At 48.5% G+C, this 22032-nt stretch overlaps 3 protein-coding genes across 3 annotated transcripts; 2 read left to right on the top strand and 1 right to left on the bottom strand.

The window, feature by feature from the left end:
- The first annotated feature begins 2615 nt into the window (after positions 1 to 2615).
- Positions 2616 to 4784, top strand: LOC125510252 (pentatricopeptide repeat-containing protein At1g20300, mitochondrial). The gene has a single exon (XM_048675375.1). The coding sequence runs from the start codon at positions 2687 to 2689 to the stop codon at positions 4304 to 4306; it is 1620 nt and encodes a 539-aa protein (XP_048531332.1). The 5' UTR covers positions 2616 to 2686; the 3' UTR covers positions 4307 to 4784.
- A 6342-nt stretch (positions 4785 to 11126) lies between these two features.
- On the top strand, positions 11127 to 13851 carry LOC125510250 (serine/threonine protein phosphatase 2A 57 kDa regulatory subunit B' alpha isoform-like). Its single transcript, XM_048675373.1, has 2 exons — positions 11127 to 12531; positions 13298 to 13851. Exons 1-2 carry the CDS (start codon positions 11449 to 11451, stop codon positions 13616 to 13618), a joined length of 1404 nt encoding a protein of 467 aa, XP_048531330.1. The 5' UTR covers positions 11127 to 11448; the 3' UTR covers positions 13619 to 13851.
- Positions 13852 to 14055: 204 nt separating this feature from the next.
- Positions 14056 to 18255, bottom strand: LOC125510251 (tetratricopeptide repeat protein 1). The gene is made up of 5 exons (XM_048675374.1): positions 17973 to 18255; positions 16933 to 17112; positions 15166 to 15292; positions 14928 to 15041; positions 14056 to 14492 (listed from the first exon to the last, which is right to left on the bottom strand). The coding sequence occupies exons 1-5, from the start codon at positions 18123 to 18125 to the stop codon at positions 14377 to 14379; spliced, it is 690 nt and encodes a 229-aa protein (XP_048531331.1). The 5' UTR covers positions 18126 to 18255; the 3' UTR covers positions 14056 to 14376.
- Positions 18256 to 22032: the final 3777 nt, after the last annotated feature.

Below are 22032 nucleotides of genomic sequence, written 5' to 3'. Positions count from 1 at the left end.
GACATTTTTCGCGGTACTCAAAACCAAAGATGGCGACGGCTGTTGCAGGTGTGTTGGATTGATTTCCATGCCCTCTCAGCCCTGGTGTCAAGAAAGGAGGAAGCAGCATGGCGACAATTGTACCGTGATCGAAGATGATGATCTGTTTGCGACTCGTTGGAGATCCTTCTGTTGCAGGGGTCTTCTCTCAAGATTCAGGGATGATAACACATGGCTCCGGAGATCTTCTTGTTTTATGGTTGTCTTAGGATATTCTAGGTGTTCATGATTCTTTGTGTTTGCGTTTCAGTGTGCTTGTAAGGGTCAACTGCTTTGTACTGATTCGTAATATGAATGAAAAAATTCTCAAAAAAATATATGAATGAAAGACATAAAATATTCACTTTTTCCATGGCAATCAAGCAAAACGACCCACCCCCTATCCTATCCTTCCCTTCAAGATCACATCTGAATGAATTTAAAAAACAGAAAAAGATCACATCTGAATGGCAAATCATGTATCTAGAGCATGGCACTCTGTAACAGTTCCTCCTGATGTAGCATGACAACCCCCTTCTCCTAGCATGTCAAATGCCTGAACAAGTAGGCAATTTTCTTTCATATAACATGACAATTCTGTGTTGTAATATTGCACGTCTACATGCTATAGCATGACAATTTAGGCATGTGTGGCAATTTTCCCTCATGTAGCATGTCAATTATTCTATACGGTAGCATTTGTCATGATCCTCATTTACAACATGACAATTCTTCTATGCTGCAGTATGGCAATGTTTGGAACACGCGGGCAACTTGCCTGCTATAGTATGTCAACTTTCCCTCGTTCATTGGAGCGGTTTTCCAGGGAACTATATGTTCTCTCGCAAGAGCCACCCAGAGAGCACACTTGTTCGCTCGGGAAACCTTTCCAAGAGAATGTTTACTCTCTATTAGGGTACTTTTTTTTTCTAATGAACCTGTCGATTTTATCTTGTAAAACCTTGTGGATGGTTTAACAGTTCTATGAACAATAAAGCTAGTATAGAGTTTTTTTTAAGAATACATTTTACCGGAGCTTCGCACAATATACATTTTTTTAGCCAACGCATCATACACTTTTTAAGAAACTTCGCCGACCTTTATTAAACAACAACTTTTAGTGAAACAATTACAAAATCATGGGGCACACCAAGCCTAACATGACAGCGTGCATCAAGAGATAAAGCAAACTTTGCTAAATTGTGAGCTTCATGATTATTGTTTCTTTCTTCGTGCATGCGTGAACTTGCATTCTTCAAAGTCTCCTGCTATAGCATTGATCTCCATCTAATGGCTCCGTGTCTTGCACCCGATTTATCAGAGACATCCTTCAAGACTGATAGGCAATCATAAGCGATGAACAGTTGCTGAATAAGCAGCTCTTTTGCTAGTGGTTGGGCCTTTTTCTTTTGAAAAGGGGGGTCGAACCTGCAACTCCATTGTTGCAAGAGCTCTGCTCTAACCACAAGGCCAACACCACGCAGGTGTAAATATACATCATTTTCTCCTTTATTTTCGTTCTTCAGCTTAGTTTATCCTTTTTCCTTTTTTCTTATCCTTTTTTGTTTTCTTTTAATGCGCGGTTATTTTAAAATTCGTGATCCTTTCTTCAAAATGGATAACCTTTTTTTGAATTGGGTGAACTTTTTTTTCAAATTCGATGAATGTTTTCCCAAATTTGATAAACTATTTTTCAAATTCGATGAACTTTTTTCAAAGTTGATGATATTTTTTCAAATTTGACGAGCTTTAAAAAATTGTTTATATTTTTTTAATTCGTGAATTTTGTCTCAAATTTGTGAAAAAAATCAAATCAATCTTCTTGATTTTTTTGTATTTCATGAACTTTTTCAAATTTGTGATTTTTTTTCAAATTCATTAAGTTTCCTTAAATTAGTGATATTTTTAAAATTTCGTGAGCTTTTTCTGAAATTATTGAACTTTTTTTAATATGCGAGCCTTTTCTTTTTGAAAAAAAAAATCGTGAACATTCTTTAAATCTGTGAACTTGCATTTTTTGGAACAACACAACTACTATCGTCCTTAAGTATTTTCGAGGTACTATGGATTACTAGTACCAGGTAGCTCCAGTGGTTAGCCGAGCAATGGCGTGAGTTCGAATCCTCAGCGTGACAGCTTTGTTTTAGGATTTTTCCGCTGGCGTTGTGTGTTCGTGGGCTGGTCTACCAGGGCGCTGCAGCGAGCACCAGTTGGGTTAGACGGCGTGGAATAGGAAGTCCCCTAACAGTTCACTAAACTGTCAACTTCATGATTATTGTTTCATTTTTTTAGGGATTATTGTTCCTTCATTCATAGGTCTCCATGTGATGGCCCCTTGTCTTGCACCTGATTTATCAGAGATATACTTCAAGACTGATAGGCAATCATTAGCGATGAACAGTCTCTGAATAAGCAGCTCTTTTGCTTGTGGTTGAGGTTTTTTCTTTTGAGAAGAATTGCTAGAAGTTGAGCTTCTCTGCATGCAAAAGCTTCGATCGCTCGTGATGCAGCCCGGCCCAACAGTTCACTTCACGGGCTACATGGGCCACGAATACTTCAGGTAAAACAGCCTGAACCCATCGAAATGGCTTCAGACCCAAACCCTGAACCCTACAGCCCCCACGTCGCCGGCAACCGCGACCGAGCAGCCACCGCACCCGCCGCCGCCATGGCTCTCCTCCTCAAGCGCAATCGCCACCTCTCCACCACTTCGCGCCTCCTCCTCCGCCGCCTATGCGCCACCGATCCCACCACAGAGCCGGCGCCCGCCTCGCCTCCGCCACCGGCTCCCGACTCGCCTCTGCCCATGACGCCCGCGGAAGCCAAGCTCCTGGACTCGCTCCACGCGGCGATCCTCGACCACAGCCGCGCCCACCCGTCGACGGCGCTCCCCGCCTCGCCGCCATTCGAGCCCCTACCCGCGTTCTCTTCCACCCTCGCCGGCCTCCTCCCTTCCCCGCCCGCGCCGCACCTCGCGCTCCAGCTCCTCGGCCGCCTCCTCGCGCTCCGCCGCGGCGTCCCGTTCCCGGAGGCCCTCACGTTCTTCCACCACGTCCTCCCGTCGCTTCCCGCGGACTCGCTCCCCGCGCTCTACGCCGCTATGATCGACCTGCTCGCGAAGCACCACCACTTCCCGCTCGCCCGGCACCTGCTCGACGAAATGCGCGAGCGCTCCATCCCCGTCTCGCCGCAGGTCATCCTCGCCATAATCCGCCGGTACGTCCGGGCGGGGATGTCTGCCGAGGCCTCCGAGCTGTTCCGTCGCATGGAGGAGTATGGCGCCGGGGTCCCCGACCCTGCGGTGCTCGCGTCTCTCCTTGGCGCGCTGTCCAAGAAGCGCCTCGCCAGTGAGGCCCAGGCGCTGTTCGACAGCTACAAGTCGGTATTTCCGCCTGATGTCGTGCTCTACACGACCCTGGTGCATGCCTGGTGTCGGGCCGGGTGTCTCGACAAGGCAGAGCGGGTGTTCGCTGAGATGCAGGAGGCGGGGATCATGCCGAACGTGTACACCTACACTTCTGTGATTGATGCCATGTACCGCGCGGGGCAGGTTCCCCGTGCGCAGGAGCTCCTCTGCCAAATGATTGACACCGGGTGTCCGCCGAACACGGCAACCTTCAATGCCATCATGCGGTCTCATGTCAAGGCCGGGCGTTCTGAGCAGGTGCTGCAGGTGCACAACCAGATGCGGCAGCTTGGTTGTGATCCGGACATTATCACATACAATTTCTTGATGGAAACACATTGCGGGAAGGGGCAGAGCAACCTTGACGCAGCGATGAAAGTGCTCGCCAAGATGATTGCCAAGGGGTGTATTCCTGACTGCCACACGTTCAATCCCATGCTGAAGTTGGTCCTGGGGACCGGCAATGTAGAAGCTGCACGGAAGCTATACGAACGGATGCAGGAGCTGCAGTGTAAGCCGAATGTGGTGACTTATAATTTGCTTATGAAGTTGTTCAATAAGGAGAAGTCGATGGACATGGTGCTGAGGATAAAGAAGGACATGGATGCACAAGGTGTGGAGCCAAACGTGAACACCTACGGAGCTCTAATCGAGTCATTCTGTGGGAGGGGAAACTGGAGGCGCGCTCATGCGACGCTGAGGGAAATGGTCGAGGAGAAATCCCTGAAACCCACGAAGCCGGTGTATGATATGGTGCTGATGCTGCTGAGGAAGGCCGGACAGCTCAGGAAGCACGAAGAGCTTGTGGAATCAATGGCTGACCGGGGCTTCATCAAGCGCCCATCAGAGGATGCCTTGTGGAAGGCAGTAGCTGCTTCGTAAACATTTCTTCCCATACAATCCAAAAGGACCAAGAAGTTTCAGCTATCAGCACGGTAATGGAACAACGTAGTACCAGCACCCAGTGCAGAAACAAAGGGAATATGAGGTTCTGCTGCCATCTAATGCTAGCAGCAGCTAAGGAGCTAGAAGATTTGAGTAAACATAAATGACAGCATAAATTTGTAGAACAGCACTTACTGCTGTGAATAGAGGGCCAGGCACATCAGGCAAACAACATTGATCAGGCACATCAACTTCACCAGCAGCTACAGGCACCATGTTTTCTGCTTGCTTCCTGAAGTTTATTTGCTAGACTGTTATTGATGTGCAATCTTATAAGAGTGGTATTTTTTTTTAATCTGGTGTGTTGTATCCTAGTATCATATAGAGTAATAATGTTTCCTTAGTAATACTGGCAGAAATTGGTGTTTCGAATTCCTACACTGCAAAATTTTGAAATATTTATCGTGTTCAATCAGACGATGACACTGCCTTTCGGCCGGCAGTATCTGCTTCCTGATGTTTACTAGTATGCCTTGCTAGACTGTTAGTGAAGTGCAATCTTGTAAGATTATTACGTACTTCTTATCTGTTGTAGTGTCTCATGGAGAAATAATGCTTCCTTGATTTGATGTACGAGAGTGATCCGCAGGTCTGAATTCTCAACACTAGCCACCTCTTGGTGTCAATCATCGACGGACCGTACCTGATTAATCAGCCGGGTTCTTCCTCCTTGTGGCATGTTTTGGAAAGCTGTACTACACTGATTCGGCCAAGCAAATCATCCAGCCAACGTACCTGATATGGTTCTCCTTTCTTGGGTCATGTCTGGGAAAGCTGTACTAGACTAATTCGGTGAAGCAAATCAGTACCCTGTAGGCCTGTAGGTACTACCATGCGACATTTTCACAGGACTTTAGGGTTAGGATGCATCAATCACTTATCTTGGTTGTTAGTGCCTGATGATTCACGGCTTGGCATTCATCAACCGACGTGCCCGCTTTGAACCGCACCATGTGGGGATCCTTGCTTTACACAAGTCCTGAGCCGCTCCGAAATGAATGCCCAATTCAATTTTTACCTGCCATGTAAGTACGTGGTGATGATTTAAAGTGCTACAGGAAAATTGGGATAGAATTCTGAACATCCACGCGCCATGCTCGGCATGAATTCAAATCGCTTCCACAGCAGCAACACGCGGTTGGTTACCTTGTGGTTTGAATGGAATGGTGTGCTTTGTCTGAATCGCAGCGTGTACTAGAAGGGGAGACACGGACAGCGGTCCTTGGTTTTGCATAAATTCGAGGTGATTTGAAATCAATGCCTGGGCCAATCATTTTTACCTGCCATGCGATTGTGATCCCCGTACAAGAACGATTTGTCAGTCTTTATTTACTTACGTGCGTTGCTAGTTGTTACTCCTTGTTGCGGTGAGTAGGCTCGGTTGAGGACGACGGGTTTGTGGTCTCTGGATCCGCTCGCGGTGTCCGTCGAATCGATCCGGTGCGGTGCATCCGTGGTACGTGACCCTGCCTCCAGAGCCACTTGTTCATAGATTAGAGAAGAGGGCAGGAGTGGGAGCAGCTTTTGTTGCAGCGGTAAACTACTGGGCGCAACATGTTGGGCGTCCGTTTTGTTGCTCGGTAGCCACACTTGGGTCTGCCGGGCTGACGGCGTGTCGGGCTCGTAGCGTAGAATCTATCGACCACCTTTACGTCAGTCAGTCAGCCAGTCAGTCACGGGCTCGCTCATCACATGCGCCAGCCAGGCAGTTCACATGTAGACTGACGTACGGTCACCCAACCGTCCGAAGCTCCGAAGAGAAACATCGCACCGCTTGAATCATCAGCCAGGCACGAACAGCAGAATCATTGCCCGTGCACGGGACGATGAGTCGATGATCACAAGTCCAAGCCACGGCACGCAGAGTACCTCCACGCACGTATGCTTTCAGTTAACCCCCCATTCATGCTCCTTGACATACGCTCTGAACCACGGCTATAGCTGGTGCTGTACGCTCTCGGTTGGTCAAGCATGGTTGATGAGCCGTGACCAAACTGCGAGATGGCCCTTCGATTCGGTATGGTCTCACCTGCTGCTGGCCGTTCCATGCATAGGCAGTCTGGTCTGGGTTTCCCTAGCTAGTTTTTTTTTTTGGCGAGATTGTTGTCTAGCAAGCTAGCTAGCGAGGCTCGTGGTGAGAGGCATGCACATGGCGCCGCGGCGTCTTCTGGCCGGAGGCGCGCCCGTGCTAGCTCCGTGGATGTCGCCGCCTTCTCGCCGGGGGCCACACGGCATGCATATGCATGAGGGAGGCCGCCGCAACCGGACACCGGGAGAAGTTTGTGAGCAGGATCCTTGCTTCTTTGTACGTATGTTGTACATGATGAATACTCCCATCTATACTTATCTATCTATCGCCAATCTGTGGGCAGCACGTGAACCCTTGTCTCTGGCCGGCTCCAGTCCGGTCCAGCGATCGAGCCAGCTACCAATGGTGTGAGGAGAAATCACCTGTGCTACTCGCGTGCTGCTAGCTACTCCCTCCGTTCTGAATTACTTGTTTTAGATTTGTCTAGATACATCTGTATCTAGCACTAAAATGAGTGTAGATACATCCGTATCTAGACAAATCCATAACAAGTAATTTAGAACGAAGGGAGTAGTACGTAGCTGCTACCCACAATCCCGTTGCGTGAGTGGCTCACTTGTTTGGCTCCATTGTGCTGACCTTTTTGGCCGGCCTGTTTGATTGGTACCACAATACAGTGCAAATTATGCAATCATCTTTTTTTTCTGTACGCATGTTCGCCACCATCTCCCGTACGTACACCGCTTTTGTTTCATGGCGATGGACCGACCGATCGGCCTAGGTGCCTAGCTAGGCATATGATAGACAATACCATTGGCGCACACTCGCCTTCCCGTTGCCACGACAACATAATCAGGATGGGTCACCACAATGGCCTTTTCTCTTGTCTTTTTTGCCCCTTCCAACCGGGCTAACCACATTCGCATCAATTGCTCCAAGGAAATACCAAATTTGTTACACCAACAAAAAAGCCGGAAAAATAAAAGAGTGAGTTGGAGCACTGATAGAAAAATCAATGCAATTTGAAAATGCTCACCCTCGAAGCAAATACCTATTAGCTCATATACAAGATCATATGCATCAGAATTATACAATGAATTGGCGAACAAATGGCCTCGCCGAACAATTTCAATAGAATCGTAAAGAAGAGACACACGATATACCAAGGCCCGGACCCCTGTGAGATGGGTAAAGAGCCCTTCCAACCTGTTTTATCTCGAGTAGTACAATGGTGAGTGAAAAGTAGGAGCAATTTCAATCGGACGATCCATTTTATTCACCTGCGTCCGTTTGGGTCGACGCGGATACAAAAGTCAGTCCAATGCGCCGACTCAAATGGACGCGCGTCTGCTTTTCGTTCGCGGGCGACTTATTCCCGGTCCATTTTTAAGCCGGATTTGCGTCGGCGCGGACACGAGACGGACGCGCGTGCGCTCGCCTTCTCCTTCCTCGGGCCCGCTGGTCAGTGGCACATTGGCCTAACTCATTCCAACAGCAACCCTCGTCCGCCTCCTTCGTCGCTGACGCCGCCGCCCATTTTTTCCGGCAACTCTGCCAGCTGCCAGCACCGCAATATCCGCTCGGCAACGCCGCCAAACTCCCACATCATCCGTCGACATCGTCTTGCCGTCGAGGAGTAGACTGCTTCCCACCCCCGCTCCCCCACACCCCGACACAGCCGCCACCGCGACCAAGAAGCCGCCTCGCCGCCCCGGCCAGATCCTTACCGGCACGCTCATCGCATGCCGGCCCACTCGTCGGATGCCGGCAGGGCAGCTAGCTGGTCCGTGCGCGCCGCGACTCTCTTCACCGGCCGTCTCCTTCGTCGACGCCCGCAAACTGTTTGACAGTTTGCCAAGGTACAAAATGGACTCCGCCGACGAGTTCTTTTTTCACAATTTCCTTTGCGACTCCGACGATTCGTCGTGCGATGACGAGGAGGAGATATTGGCTGCCGTGTTGGTCCATCACCACCTCAATAGCCAGCAGCCGTTGTTCGTGGCTCCATTTCGGACCACCTTCCGGCGTTGAATCGCAACCGAGAGAGCGGGCATTTCCTTCTTTGGAAGGACTGCTTTGATACAACAAATCCATTGTTCAAACATCAAAAATTCCGCCGCTGTTTCCATATGAGTAGGCATCTTTTCAACCGTATTAGAGTGGGGGTGGTCGGTTATGATGACTTTCGAGTGCAAAGAGGATGCCGTTGGTAAGATTGGTTTCTCCTCTTATCAGAAATGTACTGCCGCCATCCGAGTGCTTGCATACGGAGTGCCCGGTGATCTCATTGATGAGTACGTCCGTATGACCGAGTCTACATGCGTAGAGTCCCTGTATAAGTTCTGCAAGACTGTTATTGTTGTGTTTGGCCCTGAATACTTGAGAGAGTCGACTCCTAAAGATACAACCCGTTTGTTGGCGATGAATGCCAGCAGGGACTTCACATATATGCTTGACAGTATAGACTACATGCATTGGGAGTGTAAGAACTGCCCTTCTTCTTTTATTGAGCTTGCAAAACTATGTGAGACATTTTTATTTTTATTTGGCTGGTAAAACTATGCTATTTTATTCAGTTCAAACTATATTATTTGACTATTGTTATGCACGTGAGCTATTTGTTAAAATATGGCAGTTAGCCGGCCACGTCGGCATATATGGGTTGGCGCGTTGAACGCGTTGCTAACCCATATCTAAAACAGGGCAGGCGCTATAGATAAAATGCGGACAAAATCACCGTCGGTTTAGGTCAGTCCATTGAAGTTGCTCTAACCTATTCATTGACGAGTACGTGAGATCTAAACCAAAAATGACGACGATTCTTGTCAAGATTTTATTTGGTTTGTGTATATCGTTTGCGATACAACAATGCTACATCAACGGACCTTTACTTAAGGTTTACGGGTTGTAAATTGACCTGACAATTTTTTGGTTGCATTAAGGGGGAGGCCAGGGCCCCACCCCGGTGTGTGTTTTTTTTGGGAGGAAAGGGGGGGGGGGGGGGGGGGGGTGGATAGTATTTAGGGGAAAGTACCATAACAGCCCCGTAGTCAGCCCATGTGTTTTACCATTTTAGTTTTGTGAGATGAGTTTGAAATGTTCATTTCTTTCTGCCGTCGTCTTTTGGTTTATTTTTCTCAAATGATAACATCTATATCCTAAAAAAATGATAACGTCCACATATGTGACACGTTTGCGCATCATTCACACGTCTTAATCCACCTTGATTCTGTATTGCACGAATCCAAAAAAAAATCTGAATGCTAGGTAGGCATAGTGTGTTGTGTGGGCGTTAGAGCTTGCCCACACGACCCGCAGCGCGCGGTTGCCAGCTGCGCCGTATGGGTGAATCAGTTCCCGCCCACACAGTCACCAATCAGTCCACGCGCGTGTGGGTGAACTGCTCTTCGCCCACACGACACTCGTATGATGATAGATGGCAACAGCAGTTGCGCGTATGTGACAACTAGGTAAACACACATGGCAACTATAATTTGTTGGTAGATGGCAACTGTAGTTGCGCTTACGTGGCAACCAGGTAACACACATGGCAACTATGGTTTGATTGCACGTGGCAACTATCATAAATTAGACATAGCAGCTATAGTTAACCAAAACAGAAAGAGTTGTCATGCTTTTACAACTACATTTAACATTCCAGATGGCAACTAAAGCGTCATCCCACTGATAACTAACGTAGCTGCGTCAGGACATGTGGGCATTTTTGCTTCATGCCACACACGCAGGGTGGGAGAAACAGTACTTGTTGGGCGTGTAACATGAAGTAGTTGTGCCCACATGTGTGGGCAGTTCTAATATTCGCCCACACCTACCTCGCGTGGGCTGCCTCCTACTTACGCCACACACAGAATGTGGGTGGATGTATGGTAGTACGTCACACGTATGATCGTTATCAGCGTTCTTATTTTTTGAGTTGCCTCTTGGGCTTTTTTTTTTCAATTGCCTCTGGGTTCTTCTATTATGCTTAAAGAAGGATGAAGCTTGGTTAGGTTTAAGCTCTGGATGTTTTGTATCGCCTTCTTGTTTGATACCACACCTCCCACTCGTACACTGATACGCCCATCATATGTGCGCATACATATACAATGGTGACATGTGTCATCGACAGCTACAAAGTCTAGAGTTTAGGTAGAGAGCGCGTAACAGTTATTACAGGCCGAAAAGGAACAGTAGCGGCCGAGCAGGTCGACGCACGGCCACCAAAAGCACCACTGTTGCCTGCCCGTGTCAAAAACTCGTCCGTTACAGTGACCGTGAGCGGGGGTCCGCCCGCCATCTTTGCACCGCATGCGGTCGACCAGCACAGCACGGTCAACATTGGATTTGCCGTTTGCGTCGTGCTCTTGCATGCTCTCCCCAGCTCGCCTGTGAGCAGCCTGTGAGCCAAGAGGACCACGGCCACACCATCACATGCCCAGCAATAGCAGCACCAGCCGAGCAGGCAAGGCAGCAGTGCCGATCCGGCTGAATCCACCGCCCGCCCGCGCGCTGTGGGTTCATGGGCGAATCACGGCCTCGCCAACGCCAGTGCCGGCCGGACGTGGACGTGGACGTGTCAAGGACGCTCGGCGCCAAGGGTGGCGCATCGGTTCTGCCTCCCGCGTATAAAGCGACGACCACCATGGTGCGAGCGTGCGTACCCGCGGGGCCGCTCCCTCTCCCTCTCCCTCTCTCTCTCTCCCCCCCCCCCCCCCCCCCCCCCCCCCCCCCCTCTCTCTCTCTCTCTCTCTCTCTCTGCGACGCAAAGGTGGCGACGTGACGAGCCAGGAAGATCCAAGCTTGGATTGGGGCTCAAGTAGCGGCCAACGACCACCCTGGACGTCCTCCCCAACGCGCGGCGTTTCCCGAGCGCGCGACCGTCCGGGCGGCGAAACCACCGCCACCGCTTGGCGGCTTCCTCCTTCCTTGAGTTGAGTCGGGCCTCTTTAAGTTGCCGCCCGCGGTGTCTCTCCGCCCGTGACGCCCTTGATAGCGCCGTGCCGTCGCTGCCAAGGTGGGGTCCTCGTCGCTGCTCAGGGGGTGCTGGCCGATGGGCGCCGAGGTGGAGGTCGTCGCCACGGTGCCGCCGCCGAGGAAGAAGAGGACGTCCACCACGCTGCTGCACCTGCTCCAGCTCGACAACCCCGACGGCGTCTTCGTGTTTGCCGCGGCGGCCGCGGCGGCTGGCAACAAGCTGCCGCCGCCGGAGCCGGAGCCCGAGGCCGAGAGCCTCATCGACAAGATCGCCTCCTGCTGCCGGGTCTTCACGTTTGCGGACGACGACGACGCCGCCGAGCGGGACGCCAAGCTGGAGCGGCTCGAGGAGGTGCTCGCCGCCGTGCGCTCCAGCGGCAAGAACCAGCCGCCCGGGCTGGACCACCTCGTCATGGTCGCGCTGGTCAAGATGCTCGCCGCCAACCTGTTCCGCACGATGCCGCCGCCGGCGTGCTGCCTGTCGGTGCTCGCCGAGGCGGCGGACGAGGAGGCCCCCTCGGCGTCGCTGCTCCCGTCGTGGCCGCACCTCCAGGCGGTCTACGACGTGCTCCTCGCCGTCATCGCCGCGGCCGACGCCAAGGCCCTCCGCAACCACGTCGACCGCCCCTTCCTCACGTCGCTCCTGGCGCTCTTCGCCTCCGAGGACCCCCGCGAGCGCGACCGGCTCAAGACCGCGTACCACCAGCTCTACGCCAAGCTGACCCCGGAGCGCGCCTTCATGCGCCGCTCCATGTCGGCGGCCCTCCTGGCGTCCGTCCACGAGTGCGGCGGCGGTGTGGCGGAGCTGCTGGAGATCTGCGGCAGCATCATCAACGGCTTCGCGGTGCCGCTCAAGGAGGAGCACCGCGGGTTCCTGCTCCGGGTGCTGCTGCCGCTGCACCGCGCGCGGTGGCTCCACGCCTACCACCGCCAGCTCGTCTACTGCGTGCTGCAGTTCGTGCACAAGGAGCCGGGGCTGGCCGGCGCCGTGGTGGAGGGCATCCTCCGGCGGTGGCCCGTGACCAACTGCCAGAAGGAGGTGCTGCTCATCGACGAGCTGGAGGAGATCGTGGACGCCCTGGACCAGCGCCAGTTCGACGCCCTCGCCGCGCCCATCTGCTCCCGGATCGCCCGCTGCGCCACCAGCTGCAGCTCCCAGGTAAAAAATCGTTCCCGCTTAATCACTACTGCACGAACGTACCAGGTTCAAGTGGCAATTTAGAATTTTTGTCAGGTTAGAGTAAATCTCTGAACCCAAGGCTTCAGACTGACATTGGATTGCAGAATATACCGTTACAACACGTCGCTTTAGTTTCAACTTTTGAGGAGATCCATTCAGCATGCACCAACATCTGCCCCCATACATACAGTTAGTTGGGTGCATGTGGGGGAAGAAAGCTTGCAGGAGGTGAACAGTAGTTGATCGAAAGTTTCGGCGATTGGTAGAGGCTTTATAAAGCGATGTCACTTTGGCTAATCAATTTGTCGACTTGATGCACGTACGTACCACACGGTTCGTGCAATTCGGGTTCAAAAACCTCACTTTTCTGCCGCCCCCATCCACCCTATCTTTCAGTCCCGACACAACGCAATCCGCTCGGGAATGCGGGCCGATGCCAACTCCACCGTGCACCCACATTCACAGTGGCGTTGTGGTGCCCTGCCTGCCACGTTACAAGTGTATCATCCCCCTGCCCTCCAGCTGCTGAATCATTCTGAAGTGCGTTAGTACCAACAACTAACTTTGCAAAGCGGCTTTGCCAAGGCGATGATTCGACCGGAGCAGACGTTCCTTGTCGTGTAATCCAGCCATGGATAATTGCCCTACCCTATCCTTAGCACTAATCATGATGAACTTGACTGCATTGATGTGAGTGGTCGGCTGAAGCTGAACGGGCAGAAAAATTGTGTGCTTTGATTTGCAGGTGGCGGAGCGGGCGCTGTACGTGTGGAACAACGAGCGGTTCCTGGAGATGGCGTCGGCCGGCGGCGCCATGGGCCGCATCCTGCCGCCCTTCGTGGCCAGCGTGGAGGACAACCTGGAGCGGCACTGGAGCAAGTGCGTGCAGCAGGTCACCGCCAGCGTCAAGGCGCTGCTCCTGCAGGTGGCGCCCGACCTCTACGACCGCTGCGCCGCCGACCTCGCCGCCAGCCGGGACGAGGCGGACGCCCGGGCCGCCGCGCGCGACGCACGGTGGCGGAGGCTCGAGGCGGCCGCCGACGCCAATGGCCTGAGCGGTAGCTAACGAGCGTGGTGTTTGTTTGGGCTTTGTACATTGCGTGATGACGATGCCGGCCGGCGGGCACCGCAACTGATGGCGCGGCGTCGTGGCTGGCAAGGTACCATGTTGGTTTCAGCCACGACGCGGCGAATATTCGTGTGTGTGTTTTCCCCAGGCGCATGCGCCTACTGATATCGGACTGAGATAACTGCATATTCGTTGATACAATGAAAAGTTTGTCACGTTTTTCCCCTTCAGTTTGCACAACATTGCATCAAAATAATGCATTAGGCATCAAGTTGAAACCTATCACTGGCGATCACGCGCATGGAAACTAAATTGCATGATGCAAGGCTCAAAACTGAACTCCCTAGCATGATAAACACTGTGACAGGCCAAGCCAATTTCTTTGTTCCTTGTAGGACAAATAAAATCATGAAATGGATCAACAGGTGAGAAGCTAAGGATCTGCCGCCATAAAAGCAATTCGACAACAGATAGTGCATCCATACTACAGAAGAAAATGAAGAGTCGTTTACAAAAAACAACTTAGTGCCTAGGCAGCAAATGTACATGTGTATCATACGTGAAAGCACCGAAGGAGAATAAAGTCCAAGAACGGTCAGGCTCATCTTCAGATCGAGCGTTCTGACTTCAAGAGTGCAAGACCATTACATAACTTATCATCAACAATCGCCTCCAGGATTCAAAGGATATACTAGAGGCTCCCCCTCAATGGACACCAAGCCATGTTCGTCTGTATAATTCATTATGCTATGCTACTACTTCTGGAAAGAAACGGAGTACGAGCCAGTGTTTGGATCCTTGACAGCTTTGAAATTGTCCACGCTCATCCCAAACCGCCCCAGCACCGAGTTGCCCAGATCTTTCAGCTTTGCTGCATCACATAAATTTAGATAGGGAAACATGAGCAAAGAATAAATCAACCAAATGTCACAAGGTCTGAGGGTGCAGAGCTGTGCATGAGCCTAAATGGGGCATTCCATATGACACAACCATGGTGTCTGAATAATTCAGAATCCTTCCTCCTGCTGAATAATCCTTTTTTGTTCAACAAAAGTTGGGAGGGCATATGAGCTATGTAAAACATTGGTACATTCACGGCACATATTCTGATGACACTTGTAATCACTAAAGAAAATTGTGCCAGCAAGTAATAACACAATCGTGAATGCCGTGCAACCAAATATCATCATCGACAGGACCAATACGTTACTATACATATATAAGATGGCTAGAGCTGTGAACTACACTGGAAGCATAAACACAGATAAAGCTGTTATAAAGTCTAAACATTAGCGGAAGATGTTACCAATCATTTCCTCCTTCATCTTTTCCTTTTTCTCTGCTGCCAGTGGCTCAAGTCGGAACAATGATTTCTTAGCCTGTTGATTTGAAGGATCTAGCTCAATGATTTTTTTCATATCTGCGAAGAGGAACAATACTCAAAACTTAGCACTGGTGGAACATGAAAAATGGCATAAAAAATTATGTGAATGCACTGAACTAAAATTGACAATATAAAGCACATAATGAGGATAAAATCTAACCAGCAATAGCGTCATCATAGTTTTCAAGCTTTTCATGTGCTTCTCCCCTCCGAAGCAGAGCTTTCAAATATGAAGGATTCAGCTCAAGCGCTTTGGTGCACTCCTTAATTGTTTCATCATATTTCCCCTAGATCACATGAAGTCAGCACCAGAGTTTGCGTGTGATAAGATATGACCAAAATAAAAACCCTTACTTAACAGAAACGCTCATTCAAGTACATGAAGGGCATTTGAAATTAGACTACAAATCAAAGATTTCATCAACCACATAATTACATGGCCTAGTCTAGCAAGTTTAACATCACAGTTCTTAGCAATGGGATATCAAGAACGGTGCCCAAGCACAGGTGAGCTCTTTATCCTGACGTTTGGTATGCATGGGGATTGACGCACCAGAATGTATATATTGTTGTATGTGTTCAGTATTTTCGCACTGTGGTGTTTAAATAATTTCTGGCCGACACATGGTACTGCTATCCTAGGGATGCAATCGGATAGCATCTGCATGTCCACGGCTGTCCACAAAGCAAAAATTGCAGTAATCTTCATTACTTTAATAACCGTGTTAGTGTAACTTTTCTGTTCGCGGACATGCGGACGCCGTCCCCTTGCATCTATCCTGACATGAAGAGGTCCCACTCACACAAGACATGATTGGACACCTTTCTCTTTACCATTGATATACTTATGCTGCAGCAGCCCATTCATTGTGCAACACCATTATTCATCCTAATTAGCACCAGATTAGGACAGATTGATTGCATCATCACCACAATAGATGTTTCACTAAATCAATCTTGGCACCCAATTTTTTAACCAGTCAAAGTACAAGATATTGGCATGAACATGAAAAATCAGATTGATTGTGCAGTAAAAACCTTTGCACGAAATGGCCTGCATGGGGAATAAAAGTTGATGAACAAAACAAATGCTCTAGACATCAGAATTAGTTGATGACCCATCTAGCACCACTGCTGCTGCTACAAATAAATTATCGATTCACAAAAAAATGCAGCACTACAAATTGCACGGATGCAGCAGGAAATCAATTGATTTGTGATTAACCGATATAAGATCCAAAGAAGAAGAAAAGGAGTGTTGTCAAGCAAACAAGGAACCACACGCATGAGAAGTCACCTCGGCCCTCCACCGAGAATCCACCTACACAAACTCAGCCAGCGCACGTCGGCATGGCCGGAGTCAACGGACAAGCCGGATCCACAACCTCTGCCCGCCGGAGACGAGGGGCTTGCGCGATCAGTCGCTCAGGCAGCTGGAGCCGAGGAGGGAGACTATGGATCAGGCACTCAAGCAGTCACATCCATGTAAACAACACCCCTCCCCACACGTTGCAGTGCCCAATCACCACAGTCCACCGGACTCCTCGCCGTTTCAAGTTGGATAGAACGAGTGTTGGCTCCAGCCCCATCCCATCGGTAGGAGAGAGATCAGAGAAACAAGATGTGACGAGAGAGAGAAGCTAAAGGCATTTACTGTCGTCGGGAGCCAAATCGCTGCTCCCTGCTTTCTACCGAGATTACACAGAAAACAGATAAAAGTAATGACATTCCTACAGTACATCAGGAATGGATAAACCGTAGATAAAAGAAATAATTATATGATGGTACCATACCATCTTCATGCAATGATAAATACTATGACCGAACTACTGCATGTTCACATCATGTAAATGGGCAATAATGGCAAGCAAATGTGGATAGTATCCTATGTCCTCCGAGTTGTCAACCGACCCGAAAAGTGCCTTACCAATTTCAAGAAACATACAGCACGATTTGAATGGCATGCAGAGGATATGTCTTCAGAAGATTCCAGTTCAGCAGCAATTTGCAGTGCAATTTCATATTGTGATAATGCATCCTCGTACTGTCCAGCTGCAAAATGCTTGTTTCCTTCTGCTTTTGCATCGTTTGCTTGGCTTCTAGCTTTCTGCACCAAGTTGAAGGGAAAATTTTAATATGGGAAGGCAAAACTCTTCAACGTGATGCTCTAGGAAATGCCCAGCCCAACATAGCATAAAAAACAGCATAGTAAGACATGAAGTTCCGTCAACAGTTTCCAGAGGCCTATTCAGAGGCAGTTACTAGCAGCAGTCCAATAATTTATCAAAGCAAGAAATTTGGCTAGTCACTGCTTCATTTATTACAGACCAGAACACTTAAAACGATCCCGTAAAATTTCAGGAACAAGCTCTACGCAAAATCTAGCGCTGCCACTTCAGCAAAGTTAGTTTCGTACAGCAGTCATATGAAGAGTGTATTGTATTCAATTCAGCCTTTCTTACTTAAGTTTTTCTAGAGTGTATTGTCGATTATTTGCCTGCTATATCCGAGGAATGAGAACACCCAATCATGAAACTAACCTATGGTGCTGCCTGCATACTAATACTCAACCACGATAGTTGGATCAGGACAATATCTTCTAGTAAGGCAACATATAGACTTATTTCATAAGAAAATCTGAAGGGTCCAACAAATTAAAGAGATTAAATTCATTAGCTGACTGAGTGGAACGCAATCGAGCATCAATTATCATACACTAACTATAAATCCTTGCATCCTTCTCAGTTATTAGTATTTGTAAAAGCGGGGGGGGGGGGGGGGGTATTGAATGTTGTTTTCAAGACCATCTCCTGCGAAAACTAACCCTAAGAGCCAGCCCACCAATGGAACCCTCGCGGCACCGCACCACCATATGTCCTAATCAAAGCCTCAGGGTCGGGATCTCAAATTCGAGCACAGAAATCAAGAAGGAGGACGGGTGGATGGATGGGGTGATCGGGGCGATACCTCCCGCAGCTGCTCGTCGGTGAGCGCGTCCTCGAAGGCCTCCTCGTCCACCTCCGCCCTCCTCGGGTCCGGGGCTTCCACGAACTCCGGCGGCGAGGAGGGGCGTGTCGTCTCCTCGCCCTCGTGCTCCGGCTCGAGCTCGATCACCACCATCTCTCGCCTCCGGTGGTCGCCGCCGTCCGCCCGCGCCGATCGAGGGTTCGCCCCCAGTCCAGTCGCAAGAGCAGTCAGCCCGCTGGGGTGAGAGGAGAAGATGATTTTACCGTGCTCACGGCGATCCAGAACATCCTAGACCCACGAGGAGTAGAGGGAAGAGGCCCTGGGCCCTGGGAGGCTGGGAGCGTAATATAGCTCACGTTGGGCCGGTCCATAACAACTTTGAATTTTCGATCTTGTGTATCTTCTGAGTATCTGGCTAAAAAAAATCTTCTGAGTACTTAAGAAAAGAACCCCAATTTATTTGTTAAGTCAATCATAACTTAAAAACCTGGAGCCCAAAAACAACTTAAGATATTATTTCGCTTGAACACTAATCATATGGAAAATAGTCATTTGTATAGAATAAATATTCATGTGTCCCGGGAAAATTGTTCTGACCACACATAGATTTGTGATTTTTTTAATATAAATACATAAACACTTATTTCTAGGATATGAACATTTTTTAAAAAATATAAACATATTTTCGAGATACATGAACATTTGAGATACATGATTTCTTCATAAAACAGAAAGTGTTTATTTTCCTTCATCCATGTATATTTTTCAATTGCATTTATGTTTCTAAGAATAATATATTTTTCATATTGTTGTAGATGCCAGATGGAGAGGCCAGTCAGAGTGTTGAAGTACAAAAGAGAGGCCACTTGCTACATAGACAAGGTTATCAAACGATGAGATTCAAGGCTCTTGATGGCTCTTTCAGCAATGTAAAGGTTCAATTTTCTGTAAACTTAGCTATGGTGTGAACCTTGGATGCATTGTGATCATTTGATATTATCGTGAACCCTTGATGTATTGAAAAGCTTGAAATCTTGACAACGAAAGGGCGATGACGGCGGCGCGCCTCAGCTTGCTCCGGTACTAGTAGTCGGTGCTAGGTGGTCTACGGATCTGATTGTAATTTTTTACTTCTGGTTTCTTTGTAATACCCTAACAATTGATGAATCAAAAATTCTCGCAAAAAAAGAGCTCTCCTTGTTTTATTTTATGTGGACCGTCATGGTTGAGTTTACTGCACAATATTATTACATGTGTGAACAAGAGATGTTTGATGTTATATTCTTGCTCATTTTTGTGTTGGTTAATGAGTATGCCTCAAAATAGCAGCCAACCATGGGATAGAATCATTTCAGTTTATAAATTATGTGTCAGCCAAACATGAAAGTTGAATTGAAATCTAAATCCAAGTAAATGAAATCTTGATAGAGATTTCATTTCTATCTAATGAAATGGAACAAGGGTAGCCAAACAAGTTGTTAAAGACATTGTAGCGTACACTCGGTTGGTTAGGATTAGTAGCGCAGCCAGGTTGGAGACTGTTAACTCCATGGATCAGGTAGGTTTAGGGACTCGTGGTGGATTACTGTGGTATTACCTTCTCCTTGTCCAGATGAGGAACTCCCGGTGCCAGAGCCGACCATGGTGAAGTAGTGGCCGGTGATGGCAGAGAGTGGATGGCAGCGGTGGTGGAGCTTCCCATGAGCGTCGTGCTAACCCTAGATCGGAAGGGATTGTCGGTGGGGTTTGTGGCAACGATCAACCTCCTGAGTCGTGCCTCGGCCCCCACCTCTGTTTATATAGCGCGGGTCACAGGGGCCCACCAACCATGGTTTGGTTGGGCGCCCCCGATCAGGGCGCGAGTTAGGGGCCCGTTCGACCCGTTGGGTTCGAACGAGAGAGAGATCAACCTAACATTCTCCCCCTTGATCTCAACTTTACTTTTAACCTTATACTTTCTAGTTTATTTGTTTCATCACATATTGGTACATAGAGCATGTTTCATCATCACAGCTCAATTGCCGTTAGAATCATACGGCTACAACATACGTTATGTTCAGAAACAAATTCTGTTCCTTTTGGGCCTATCCAGAAATCATAAGGCTTTCCCTTAGACCCATGCCGGCTAAGTGTTCCTTGAACACATTGGATGGTAAGCCTTTCGTTAGCGGATCCGCAAGCATATCCTTTGTCCTTATATGCTCGAGACTTATAGTTTGATCCTGAATTTTATCTTTCACAACATAATACCTTATCTCTATTGTTTTGACAGCATTACTCGACTTGTTGTTGTGATCGTAAAATACTGCGGGTTGGTTGTCGTAGTACATCTTTAGTGGTTTGTGAATACAATCTACCACTTTCAAGTCGGGTACAAATTTCTTTAGCCATATCGCCTGCCCCATGGCTTCGAAGCATGCTATAAATTCTGCATACATCATGGATGATGCAACTATCGACTGCTTGGAGCTTTTCCACGAAATAGCTCCCCCAGCGAGAGTGAAGACGTATCCTGACGTGGATTTTCTACCATCTCTGTCCCCCGCAAAATCTGCGTCTGAATATCCTTTTATCTCTAGGGAATCACTTTGATACGTCTCCAACGTATCTATAATTTTTGATTGCTCCATGCTATATTATCTACTATTTTGGACATTATTGGGCTTTATTATCCACTTTATATTATTTTTGGGACTATCCTATTAACCGTAGGCCCAGCCTAGAATTGCTGTTTTTGTCTGTTTTAGGGTTTCGAAGAAAAGGAATATCAAACGGAGTCCAAACAGAATGAAACATTCGGAAACGTGATTTTCTCAACGAACAAGACCCGGGAGACTTGGACCCTACGTCAAGAAAGAAAAGAGGAGGCCACGAGGTAGGGGGTGCGCCTACCCCCCCAGGCGTGCCCTCCACCCTCGTGGGTCCCCTGTTGCTCCACCGACGTACTCCTTCCTCCTATATATACCTACGTACCCCCAAACGATCAGATATGGAGACAAAACCCTAATTCCACCGCCGTAACTTTCTGTATGCACGAGATTCCATCTTGGGGCCTGTTTCGGAGCTCCGCCGGAGGGGGCATCGATCACGGAGGGCTTCTACATCAACACCATAGCCCCTTCGATGAAGTGTGAGTAGTTTACCTCAGACCTACGGGTCCATAGTTAGTAGCTAGATGGATTCTTCTCTCTTTTTGGATCTCAATACAATGTTCTCCCCCTCTCTTGTGGAGAACTATTCGATGTAATCTTCTTTTTGCGGTGTGTTTGTTGAGATCGATGAATTGTGGGTTTATGATCAAGTTTATCTACGAATAATATTTGAATCTTCTCTGAATTCTTTTATGTATGATTGGTTATCTTTGCAAGTCTCTTCGAATTATCAGTTTGGTTTGGCCTACTAGATTGATCTTTATTGCAATGGGAGAAGTGCTTAGCTTTGGGTTCAATCTTGCGGTGTCCTTTCCCAGTGACAGTAGGGGCAGCAAGGCACATATTGTATTGTTGCCATCGAGGATAACAAGATGGGGTTTTCTTCATATTGCATGAGTCTATCCCTGTACATCATGTCATCTTGCTTAAGGCGTTACTCTGTTTTTAACTTAATACTCTAGATGCATGCTGGATAGCGGTCGATGAGTGGAGTAATAGTAGTAGATGCAGGCAGGAGTCAGTCTACTTGTCTCGGACATGATGCCTATATACATGATCATACCTAGATATTCTCATAACTATGCTCAATTCTGTCAATTGCTCAACAGTAATTTGTTCACCCACCGTAGAATACTTATGCTCTCGAGAGAAGCCACTAGTGAAACCTATGGCCCCCGGGTCTATTGACACGTCTCCAACGTATCTATAATTTTTGATTGCTCCATGTTATATTATCTACTGTTTTGGACATTATTATCCACATTTATATTATTTTTGGGACTAACCTATTAACCGGAGGCCCAGCCCAGAATTGTTGTTTTTTGCCTATTTAGGGTTTCGAAGAAAAGGAATATCAAACGGAGTCCAAACGGAATGAAACCTTCGGGAACGTGATTTTCTCAATGAAC

This window comes from Triticum urartu, chromosome 5 (genome assembly GCF_003073215.2).
Source record: "Triticum urartu cultivar G1812 chromosome 5, Tu2.1, whole genome shotgun sequence".
Lineage (NCBI taxonomy): Eukaryota > Viridiplantae > Streptophyta > Magnoliopsida > Poales > Poaceae > Triticum > Triticum urartu.
The sequence above is the reverse complement of the archived record's forward strand: the minus strand, read 5'-3'. Positions and strand labels throughout refer to the sequence as shown.